General features: G+C 32.6%; 1 protein-coding gene across 2 annotated transcripts; it reads right to left on the reverse strand.

Moving 5' to 3' along the window:
* Positions 1-37: 37 nt before the first annotated feature.
* LOC105322156 (nuclear RNA export factor 1) lies at positions 38-12,498 on the reverse strand. 2 transcript variants are annotated; one of them, XM_066086700.1, is made up of 24 exons: positions 12,365-12,498; positions 11,883-11,971; positions 10,833-10,948; positions 10,301-10,356; positions 10,011-10,093; positions 9,822-9,905; positions 9,602-9,706; positions 9,228-9,299; positions 8,871-8,940; positions 8,373-8,461; positions 8,152-8,259; positions 7,742-7,851; positions 6,168-6,204; positions 5,891-5,959; positions 4,902-5,018; positions 4,757-4,803; positions 4,468-4,535; positions 4,215-4,336; positions 4,047-4,089; positions 2,003-2,075; positions 1,815-1,872; positions 1,272-1,435; positions 804-864; positions 38-562 (listed from the first exon to the last, which is right to left on the reverse strand). In XM_066086700.1, the coding sequence occupies exons 1-24, from the start codon at positions 12,414-12,416 to the stop codon at positions 524-526; spliced, it is 1,932 nt and encodes a 643-aa protein (XP_065942772.1). In that variant the 5' UTR covers positions 12,417-12,498; the 3' UTR covers positions 38-523. The 2 variants fall into 2 exon arrangements, with proteins under 2 accessions (XP_065942772.1, XP_034325678.2); XM_034469787.2 differs by having other exon boundaries at positions 10,833-10,962; positions 11,831-11,971.
* Between the last annotated feature and the right edge of the window lie 663 nt (positions 12,499-13,161).

A 13,161-nucleotide genomic window follows, 5' to 3' on the forward strand; every position in this document is an offset into this window, starting at 1 on the left:
TTAGAACAAGACATCCAAAAAAAAAATAAAACAGCAATTTTTCTTCTCATATTTGTTTTATTAAACAAGGATGAAATCTCTATAATCGTAAAAAATAATACATTGCTTTAAAAATAAAAAGTGACAGTACATGTAAAACAAATGAGCACTTTTTTCCCAACATTCATTCCTTGATTTACAATCAAAATAAACGTCTATCAATTGTAAAAACATTAAAACTGGAACTCATCCAAATCTAAGCACCCAATAAAACAGAGTTTCATGGACATAAAACAGTTCACAGCTGAGATAGCTGACCATCATATTTACTATAACACTTGCATCAGATGATGCTCAGTATGAAGTATAAAATCAGTAAAATGTCCTGGATTGGTGTTTCATTTTTCACTTGGCATCGGAGAAATAATGTTTGGGAGCGAAACATTCATTAACAACCGTTAGTTTACTTCAACTGGTCATACACATGCTTCACTGAGTTACTGGGATAATGAACTGCGATTCCTATTGTTAGTTGAGGTGATTCTCATTTGGTAAAAGCCTCTGGAGGAATCTTGTTTTGTTTCTACAAAGTGAGATAACATAGGTCAACAGTCATGACAATACCACACTACAGTTATATCCACTGAATGTCAAATATTGATTTGATGCAAAACTTTCCAGAAAAAAAATAAACTTGTTTTTCGTGTATTTATACATGTCAATATACAATGTATGTACACATGCAAGTTGAAAAACTTAAATCTTTATTATCGAATGAACAGTGTAGAGTCTTATGTGTTGCACAGAGATTGTTTGACTTTTACCTGTAGCTCCAAAAATATTTCCCCTGATTTCTCGTAATTCCACCCATTTTGCTCCAAGCACCTGCAATTCATATTACAAACATTTTATGAATATAGTAAGTGCTGATTCCAGAGTTTGGAAATTACATTTAATGTAGTGGCAAACAGATTCCCTTATAAATGTAACTTTGGATCTTCCCACAGCTTTATCTGGTTATGCTATTTGTAAAAATTCTTTGGTTTCATTAATATTCATGAGCATGAATTCTCTGAGATTTGCTAAAGCACAGATTTTAAGAGATACATAAATTTATGGACATTATTCCTACCTAAAAATTGTCTAATTTCATCATAATTGGTTGAACAAATAATTTTGTTTATCTGCTCTACAACAATCCCAAAACTTTGGTACTCAATTGAAAAAAGGATGAAAATCCAGTACATAGATAATACATACATGTATATTATATATATAATACACAAACATACTTGATGGACCACTGATGGTTCATGCCTGACTGGGCAGCAAACTGCTGAATCATCTGTTGTTGTTCCGGGGTATATGTGGAGGGGGTCTGGGTGAAGGGGGCCGGGGGAGAAGACTCTGGGACAGGACTTGAGGACGGGGTGGGGGCAGGGTGCTTGAAGGCATTCTACAAAGAAATATCATAAACAGAGTAAATAAAAGACTGGTCACTGAACTATTGTGAGAGCACATTTCTGTGAATGAGTTTTTACAGCTTCATCTGTCCAAAATGATATGCAATTCTCATTGCTATTGATAGGCCCAATGCTAAGAAACACTTGTAACATATTTTTGATCAACACAGAATATAGTTAAATACATAGCTTAAAGCTGGTTTTCTATGCACAATTGAAAGCCCACTGATTATGTTCATGTAATTCATACAATTTAGCAATGTCAACTGAATGCTTGTTCGTATATTACCATTAACAGAAAATAAACAGAATTTAAGAGTCAATTTCATTGAAATAAAAGATCGTAATTTCAGTAAATCTCATGATATATACCTGGATTTGCTCCCTAGAGGCATTTGTTATCGTCAACATGTCATTAATGATGTTCATCCTGAAAGTAAAATAAACATAATTAGTTTCCTTAAAGCAATTTTATTCTTTACAAATTTACATGTTTTTAGAATCTTTCTCTTGACGTCAATTTTCATTTTACAATTCACTTAGACAGTCATAAGACATACCCTGCCCCTTGTGGAACCGTTATAAACCTACGGCTAAACGCTCTAATAGGAGGTCTATCCGACTTGCTATCAGCTAAAAAAAAAATTTAATTTAACAAATGAAGATAAGTATATTTTTCTCAATTTCATTTTTATGTTCAGAGCATTCTTTTTTTTATCAAAACAATTTAACAGTAAAGTTACATATTTTGTTCAATTTTTATTGTAATTGGCAATTACAATAATTAAATATCTTTACATTTGCAAATATGTTTCCTTATATGAACCTATAGAATAGTAAAAACGTTCAATTATGTACGAACTTTTTCATGACTTTACAATAGTTATCGCACTCGCTTGTGGGTTGAATCATTGAAAAATTAAAAACACAGTAATTTTTACAATTCTAAAGATTTGCGTTTTTCAAATGTAAATATAAGTAATAAACAGCAATCATATCACAAATCCAACATGGGTGTACACACTGCGACCAACAAATTGATGCGTTGAGAGATAACACTACTGGGATCACGAGTTGCAGTTTTTTTCAATAAGCATTTTCATTTGCTGTTTAGTACCCGCCCTCTTTTACCTGTACAGTGGTACATGTGTATAAGTGACTGTTTTGATAATTTATGTACCAACTGCCAACTGTGTCGTTTACTCTGTATCAGGACTGCAAAAACTAAATCACTGCGATAATTGTCAAAGAGATCTCACAATAATTGCTTTCTGTTTTTTATGGTGTAATCAATTGTCAAAAATACACTTACCATTACATTTTTCAGCACAATGCTTCTTTGATAAATTCAATCATTTTTAACTCATCAATTTAAATTGAGGCAGTATTTATTATGTAGCTGATTCCAAAAAATTCACAATAGACACCGACAATAAATGTTGCATAAATATTGCATTTTTTTTAACTTCAACCGATCAATGACACACTTCACAAGTGTGCATGTGTTTTCAAACATGTACACGAAACTTGAAATTAACAGCACAAACGTGTCCAATTTTAGACTGATCTGTGATTAACCTTATTTTGTAACTCACTCAGTCTTTAGAGACAATAATTTGATTACATGTACCTCAATATTCATCAGACAATATTTACTACTGATGTTGACGCTTTACTCACTGCTGACTTTCTCTCAAACACGCTAATCAACCTCAGATTGTAAAATTCAAATGCAGATCAAGTCCCCATTTCACAGTTTTTTATTTATATAAACAAACCACACTTCTTCATTTTACAGATCTGGTGATGATATATCAAAGATTTTCAATACAGATTGTTTATAAGCAAATACCCGTAAGTGAAGACATATGCTGTAAAACATCTAATGGATTTCATGGCGGGTCAACCCGAATTTTCCCGTGGATCTACATTTTGCAGCAAGCTTTTTGTCTGTTCAACTCGTGTGATTTTCCACAAATGATACATTACGAATGGTAACGTAAAATATATTTGTTTACCAAATAGTTTCTGACTAATTTCTTAACAATAAGTTGAATAATGTATGTTATTTGATGAGCGAAGTCCAATCTGTGACTTTAATCTATACATTTATGCACCCATCCAAGCTTTTAGAGAACTTTTCTTTGCTTTATTTCACTAACATTATTTATACACATGTACGTAAACTTTGCCTCGTTTGTTCTCAAATAACTCTGTATGTAATTTTTATTAACTTGCAAGTACAACTTTTCTTTCTCCAACATTTGCTTCCATGTGCTAACATCATGTTCTCTACTTGCATTTGATATTAAATGGGCGGGTCTATATAAATGCGCTAATCAGAATCTTTGTTCCAAATCGCAATTAAAATTCACATCAATTAGAAAGTGTCATCACTCAATGCAATGCAACATCCGCCATAGCTTGTACATTCATGTAAGTTTTGCAATAAAAAGTTCACCGGGATATGAATTTGGTTGGTCACATGATCAACCAAAATCATATCTCGGTGAACTTTTTATAGCTGTTTATTTCTTAAATGAACATATTTGAACAGTAATTGAAGGCAGTGTAAATCAACTTTTTTTCAGCATTCTCACTTACTTTCTTTGAATACTCCTTCTACTACAAAACTTCTTAGAATTTCCTGCAATAAAAAATGTCAAATTCAAATGTGTGATTTCTACATATGTACAAGTATATGTATTTATACACAGCAGACAAAGAACTGCTGTAGGTAAAGCTCCGAGTCTTTTATTATAGGCCACTTACTGAGGAGTGGTCCACATCCACAATAAAGGAGTTGTAGTCGTGGGTTGTGGAGGGCAGATCACACAGCTGAGCCACTATGCTTATCTGCCCTTGCTTCAGCAACTTGTTTTTTCTCATTGTTTCTAAAAAAAAAAGAGACAGACATTCCTACACTATGTAGTTTTGGGCTGAAGAAAAAGAGGTTTTAAGCGAAGATACACTTAGTCACAAGGTACCATTCTCTGTATTTACATGTATTAAATCAAACATTTACCTGAAGTACTTTTGCCCATTTTGATGAAGTTTCGACTTTCTGAGAGATAATCATGAACTTTAGGTTGACTGAAAAATAAAATCATCAAATTCATTTACATGTCTGCCCTTTTTTTTAAAAATATAAACATTTAAGATTTATCATATACCAGTACTTTAATATAAATTTAAAATCTGTATCAATGAGTTGACCATAAACAGAACTAAATCAAGAATTATATTTGTATTAGACAAAGCAAATAAGCTGGTTTATCTTAAAGAAAATTTAATAAACAAACCGAATGACTTACGAGTACTCTATATTGGGATTTTTGGCCACTGACAATGAAAACAATGCCTGAAAGATAAAGTAGAAAGAGTTTTACAACCTTATACCAGTACATATACTGTTTACATTGACATAATCATAACAGAGACAGACAGGGTTTTCCACACCTCCTTATTATAAGCTTCCACTAATGGCTGTCTGTTGTCAGAATCGTACAGTGTGAAGAACGCCTTTAGGAAGTTGACAGTGGACGTCTGTATGGAATCATTGATGAAGAAACTTCCCTAAAAATAACCAAATAACCTAGTGTTCATGAGCAGATTTTACAACAACATAAACACGCAAGGAATAGACCATTGCTGAAACATGCATTTACAGTACGTGTATGTACCTGACTCGTTTAAAAATGCAGCTTAAGGTAGCTCCATACTCGTAAAATTATCTAAGGAAAGTTGAAAAACCGAACTGATTTCGACTTAATAGACTTAAATGTCATCAATTGTTAGAAAAAATATACATGTCATCACACTTTTTGAGATGCCAGATAAACATAAACTAAAGCATATTTTAGCATTAGAAAAATGTATTTTTTTCTGTTATAAGTAAAATCTTGTAGGCAGAAATTTGTTTTTCTTGTTTAATTTTAATGTCAACTTTATCAGAAAACTAAAATTACAAAAATATTTTAAAATTAATCGTTGGAATAAGAAAAACTATAGCATTTAGACATACAACTGAGAGAAAAGTCAGAAAAAGAGTTATTTCCCCTTTGCATAGATAAAATATATAAAAATTTGGAAATTTAGTATAAAATTAAGTGCGAAAATATCTTTAACCTACCAATAATTCTAATTACATCCATGTGATTATATTCACATAATATAAATAAAACTATCTTGCACAATGTTTAAAGAATTCAAAGTTTTACAAAAAAGTGTGACATCACAGAACACTGGATCTACTTTAAGTCTAAATTTTTATTTGAATTAACATTAGAAATGCCTTTAATATGAGTAACTATGTGCATGGATGAGAAACAAAAGGTAAATTTTCATCATTTATATTCCAAGAAAATAACAAAACAGAAATAAAATTTAATCAGTTTATGATATTTGAGCTTCAATATGAAAACAAAGCAAGGGTTTGACATACTGACCTTTACTGCAGGGAGCTCTGAGCTGGTTTCAAGGTCAAAGGTAATTGGAGGTGGAAGGGTGTGACCATCCTATCACAAAATAAAATTTTGATGGATGAAAAAATGTGCTTTCTCATACTCCTTGTCAGCAACACAAATGAAATGGATATTTTTTTTCCATCTTTTCATATCAAAATTCTTGTAAACAGTTTCTAGCGAGTTAAAATCAAAATATAAGATTAGTTCATTCAGAGTCAATGAAATTCTCATCTTTATTGATGATCAACCAACTACTTACCAGTGTCAAAACTTTGGGAAACTTCTTTCTTATGGCACTAAAATGAATCAAATTTGTAGAAAACCTAGCATTTTAAACCTTACATATTCACAATATAAAATACATGTCCAAGTACATTCATCTGTAAATGTTCCATTATTTTACAAGCTAAAGAATTGTTTAAGATGAAATCAAATAGCATGGTGGTTAAATTTGGACAAGATTTGCCATACAACAATGTATTTTTCCTTCCAAACAATAACTGAATTTAATTCTTAACAATACTTCAGGAACTATATGCTTGTGTCTGCCATGTGACAAAAAAGGAAAAAATATGAAGCATACACAATATATCTAGTACATGTACCATTGAAAACTGACAACAGAAAACAATATGAAAGAAATGATTTACACTTTTTTCATTCCATCGAACCCATTTTTACCCCATCCACATCCAACCCATTTTTACCCAATCCGTCTCTTTCTTTTCCTCAAATTTTGATGCTGATTGAAGTACAAATTCTCTTTGTATTGTTGGGAATGATAAAGCATTCATCACAGAATGAACATTCCTGATGTGTGATGATCTGATCATTCATGTCTCTCATTTAGGCTATTGCCTGGTCATTATCTGACAGATTTATTCTGACATCTTATCTTAACACAGTGAAAGTGATGGAGAAGGTTTGAAAAAAAGACTTACCAAATTTGAATGAACTGAACATTACAGCAAAACTTTTTTGGTGATTATTTCCTGTTCTCTTTTTTTTCTGGTTTGAATAAGAAATCTCTTTTTTTATGAAAGAGAAGAATGAAACAATTTTCCTTTCCATGATTATGTTCCCATAATAATTACCAAAATTGACAATGACAACATTTTAATATTGCCATTCTGACCACACATCATGCTTTGTCTCATCACTTTCGGAAGTGCCAGTTGCCCCTGTTTTAGGTAGTCCCTCCTAGCACGGAGAGATCGTACCCGTCATTGGGAACAATCTGCGTCACTCCATGTCAGATGTCAACAGCACGACACTGCGGCATGTCAATTAATCTCTGCTGCTTGTTTCTTACATGTAAGAAAAGACATTCTCGCCACACAACAAATCTATTTGTTTGGTACTTGTTTAAATTGTGGAACCAACAAATTTTGTGTTCAATGTTTATTCATACTCAATTAATGCCAAATGTGTACTAGTCTAAATTGAATTAGCTTTTAAGAAAGAAAATGTTTTCAGATTAAAATGCCCTTTTTTTCAACTTATTTCTGTGGTTCATTCACATTTTCTCTCATCAAATGGCAGAAAGATGAAAATAAAATTAAACTTTTACAAACTGTTGTTTGCTAAATCTCTACTGAATCATTGTATGACAAATCTTGTCTAATGGAATATCACTGCTATGTTATATGCTAAATATAATTATATAGATCCTTTCAATCTAAAATCTCTCTTCTCCCACATAATGCCACAGTCACTTCTTGAAAGCAGCACAGTATGATGGAGTTCTTTGAGAAGACATTGCCTGCTGACGGTTAGGAGGACACAAACATCTCTCTCCACACACCCTTGGGTACACAGACCAGATTGCATTACCTAACGTAGGAGTTATTGTCTTTGAACTTATCACAAAGGTCGTTGCCATCCAGAATCAGGTGATCCAGCTTCCAGTCCTGCAGCTTTCGCAGTTCATCAACGTGTGACAGCTACAAACAAGTCAGGATTACTGGTGTAAATACATGTAATAAACGTGAACTATCGTATTTCATAAACATTACAACTGATGAATTATTATATGTACATTACATTCGGAAAACCATTACATGAACATTACATGCCATAAACTATTGCATGTAGATTACATGCCATGTAGAAGTCAATCAAATGTTTCATTCCTTTTCATCAGATTAGAAATTAAAGCTCTAATAACCAGTAAACTTTTTAATTGTGAAAACAATGTTTTCATATAACTGTTCACAGAGGACTTTTATACCTATATTACTTACTTTGTTCTTTCCTAAGTTTAGTTTTTTAACATTTGGGGCTTTTTGGGGCAAGTCTCTCATGGCTTCCAGTGATATTAACCTATTGTCGCTCATATCCAGTTCTTCTAACTGTTCAAACAAAACATTTACAGTTTATATTTCTTCCCATTATAAATTCTGATTAATGGTCAAAACTAGACATATCTCTGAAATCCCAGACAAATCAAAGGACTGACTCTCACCTCAGGAATATTCTCCTCTATGACCTTGACCACATTAGTCATTACACTTCTGCGACTTAGTGCCATAAAGAGATTTTCTGCTGCTAATGCTGAAATCAAAACAAAATGTGATTCACTGGCAAATCGTAAAGCTGGGTGTTTTTGGGTTTTGTTTTTTTTTTACAATTTTCAACACCTTTTGGTAAAGTTTCTTAAATAAGTGCAACCTAATTATGTTTTAAAAGATATGATATTCTAGTATGTGAACATGACTGAAAAAATAGCAATTTTGGGGGGAAAACTTAATTGCTAAAATATTTGTAGCAAACAAGTATACAAAAGTCCCTGCCACATTCACACTTTAAATCTGTGTGTCACATTTTGTGAGTCACATATTTTGATACATGTAAATGTATATTCACTGTGCTAAGATGTTAGGCAAACATTTGTTGATATATTACAATTTCAGAATCCTAACTTCAAAAGGAAGATCTGTTTGAAAGCTTTTCTAACACTTACACTGGTCCTTGGCCAGGCAACTGAGGTTGAGTGCTTTGGTTGAAGGGTCATATCTCGCACTCATGCACAGCTGCAAAGTAAAAACAATTGCTGATCTTCATTTTCAATGTCCATATTAAACATTGTAATAACTGTTAGGTACATTATAATATCAATCAGAAACCATGTATCTGGAATTTAAACTAAAAATTAAGTTTATTAACACTTAATTAAGCATCAGAATAAATTTTATATGAGAAAAAATAAACATTTGAAAATTTACTGTCAAACTCTTTTCAATGAAACAACTGATTACCCGGTAGATGTAAATTTCAATTAGTGACAGGTTTAAAATACATGTACAAGAAATATGTTTACTTTCAGTTTCTCTAGTGCCCCACTATCTAATTCTGTTACGGGTGGTGGACTTGGTTTAACCAGCACAATCATCTAAAATATTAAAAACATTGAATCATTTTCTGGAGAACATCAAATCAAACAACATCTCTGCATTCTTATGGTTGATTCCTGACAATAAATGGTGCTACAATAATCACATGTACATGTATGAAATGCTATAATAAGTCAAATTTAGTGATATTCATGGGGTATGAGACACCTCCATATTGTGGCATGTTCGATATAAACAATAAAATAATCTCTAATTTTATACTTTAATCTTTCACATTCTCGATGACTTGCAGCGCCGGCACAAAAGGTAAAGTGTGGGCCACTGATCTGCAAACCAATACCTTAAAACCATTGGGAAGTTGTATTTTCTTGTCTTGACTTCTTATTGCATTGGCTTCTTGTTTCTCTTGCACAAAAAATACAGCCTTTTCTTGTTCGAAGTGGAACTAAGGAACAGAAAATAGGCCATTTTGCATAATACATGTACAGAATTGATGAGTAAAATGAATACTGGGTATATAATTCTAAAGGCAGGATAAATGTGCTATTATTAAAGCTTACATCCACTGGTTTGAAAGGAATGTTCACTCTCTCTGTGAGGGATTTTAAAATGAAATCTTTCCCTCCTTTTTTGCCATAAGGTATCTGTAAAAAGGGAAACATGCACATGTTTTAGTGTTACATTCCTAATATTTCAAATGAACAAAAACAGGCGGCCTCTTTTTAAAAATTATAACAAAGGCTACTTACGATCACTTTATACCACTGAGGACTATCAGAATCTGTAAATGGAAGTCCCATTCTCTGCATCTTGGAATAATTATTTCCTCCATCTAAAATTGATATCATTTTTTTATTTCAAAATTACAATTTTCTTTAAAATCTAGCTGTAATTACACAAACATGTATGTTCAAACTTACTCTTGTCTACTTAAGTAAATGCTAATTTATGAATACAACTATAAAAGCACATACATGATAGCCCCATAATGCACTTATTTTTACATGTGTTTTGTCTAATCAATTAAAGCCTTCTTTACCATTCCTGTTCCTTCCTCTTCCTGCAGAGCCCCTACTAGATGTGCCATAGGGAGAACTGAAATTTAAAAGAATAGCTGACCAACTCAAATACATGTATTTTTAATTCAACACACAAGGTTGAAGTACCATAACTCTTCTCTGAAAATAATGTAAATGTACAGTGTACTACATTTGGCTGTGTATTCTAATTAGCAACTTTGGCAAAATGCAGCTTCCGCTTAATCAAGTACAATCCCAAATATCAAACTTATATTTTGACAAATGGGTACATTTAGGAATGCGCTAATTCAAATCAACACTAACCTATTAAAAATTCATTATCTGCCTAATATTGTACATGCCAACTAGAATACATTTACTGTATCAGCCCATATATTTTCCAGTACAAGATCTACTTTGTATATCTATGAAGCATCAATATTAGGCAAATAGATAGCTGATTTTTTTCCCTTCAAAAAGGTTATCAGTTACCATTGGGGAGATGCAGTTTTTTTCTACTTATCAAATAAAAATTAATGGATACTTTCTTACAATCTTTGTTTTGTTGAAGGCCCTGGTTCATCGCCCATACTGAAATCTCCATCTGGGTCTACTCTGCTCCGTGGGTTTGGGCCCCCTCGCCCTCTTCCTCTTGACCTACTGTATCTACCACCCCCAGAACCTGCAAACAAGATAAAAATTAAATTTCAGATATATTCATAATAAATATTTTAATCATGAATTCAACATTCAGCAGATAACAGAAACACTACATTAAGCTAATGGGTTTTTTTTTTTTAATTTCCTTGTCACACCAATTTTATAAATATTCTCATCAGCACCAAAATATCTTTATTCACAAATGTATAATATTTTTCATTCCATATATATCAAAATTATAAAAACTTTTTATTTCATAACACCAGAGACATAAATAACAGAGATGGGCAACTTCGCCACTGGCGTGTTTTGTTGTTGAAAAATGGTACGGGACCAACCTTACTTTGAGAACTACATTTTAGTAAACTGAGATAATGATCTTAAACCAAAAGTATATTGTTTTAATGAAAAGTGTGCATAGGTTTTAGACATTTTTGAAACAAAAACTTGAAAAATAAGATTAATATATAGAAAATATATTGGCCAGCTATAAAACATCGGTGAAATCTCGGATGACGGGTAGGCAACTGCCTCCTAAAACTCCTCTTTTAATATTGTTTATATGACATAAACTCGTGAAAATATAATATTTTGAATGTTTTGGTAATAGGTTTTAGCTGTTTATATTTCGATATAATTGTTTATTAGAAAGATATACTGATTTAAACTGGAAACATTTAACAATAGGGACCGCGGGATTTCACGAGAATTCGATCAGGTGCCAATCTCTGTTATTTATGTCTCTGATAACACCAAATACAATTTCTGTAGGCTACTATTAATCATTGCATCAATCAAATAAAGTCCAATAAAACAAGATTGACTCATGGAAAAGTAAGAATAGAACAAAAACTATCTGGAGGTAACGTGTTATTGTGGTCACTGTGTACCTCTGTTCTGATACCCCCCGTGGCTGTATCTACCACCCCTCCCTCCACTGTAACCACCGTACGGTCGGTTTCCTCGGCCACGGTTCCTCTGCTTCCCACCACCGTGGCTACTGCCTGAGTCAGACCATCTGTCATCATGATCTGAAATAACACATCACTTTATAATTCATTGCATCTTACAACACACTGATTATCTATGATCTAATAAAAACAGAAAGTTGGAGGGGGTGAAAAATTGGGAACTGAAACTTCAAAGTGTTATATTCATCTGATCTACTCGTTTCAAGCGTATAATTTTGATACATCATTCTTGTGTAATAGTTTAACATAAACAAAACATATGCCTCGTTAGCTTATCATTTTACCAACAAGAAAATTTGCTTAGGTAAAGGATAAAAAAAGATGCACTATCACGTGCATATGGAACACAGTGGAAAACAGTGGAGCTGATTGAATAACCCACTGATATTATTCGAACGAAAGTGTCCATAGAATACGTATATTGTGTAACAGAAAAGATACCCGAGTTATTACCTCCAAAGTAGCGGCTACCATCCCTTCCTGTAGTTACTGAAAAGTTGGCCATTACCTCTAAAATTATCAGCGTTATTTACGTCATCAAAATGTGTGTGCTTGATTCTATTTTCTAAACCGGAAGCACGCGTTCCGTATAGATAACCCCATTCCTCGGAAATATTGCTAGTATACATGTATATGCAGGGAAAATCAGACTTTTTTAATTTATAATTAAGTCATTAGGGCGTATTGAAAATAATCAAAAGGAAAGTTCTCAATCTACAAACCTACAAAAATCGTTAAAACCACCTTTTTTGCATCCCTTTCGCTCACAGGAAAATTTCCAAGTCAAGGATTTCTAATCTGATCCGCTTCTCACAAACTTCGTGCTCCGAAAATAGTGATTGCATCAGCTATAATTATGACCCCCTCCTTCTTTTTTTCGAGTTTTACGTAAACACAGTTTTATAACAAAATTTATTATCAAGAATGTAAATGTGCTTCAATTACTTTATTTTATCAACAAATTTAACATATTGACAATGAACAAAAAAAGTCCGGTTTCGAACTCTAGATTTACAAATAAATTCATATTTAAAAAAAAATAGTATTTTAATTAAGAATTGCAACGTTGTCACGGAAAGCAGAAAGTTTTAATTACGTGTCATATTAGTAAAATATAAATAGCGAGTGTTAATAACTTCCTATTAAATTATTGTTTCTTCTTTTATCCGATTAATTTTATTTATGCGCGGGTGGGGGGGGGGGGGGGGGTGACGTCGCGCACGATACTGGTGTTACTTAACGTTACGCTT

This window comes from Magallana gigas, chromosome 6 (assembly GCF_963853765.1).
Source record: "Magallana gigas chromosome 6, xbMagGiga1.1, whole genome shotgun sequence".
Lineage (NCBI taxonomy): Eukaryota > Metazoa > Mollusca > Bivalvia > Ostreida > Ostreidae > Magallana > Magallana gigas.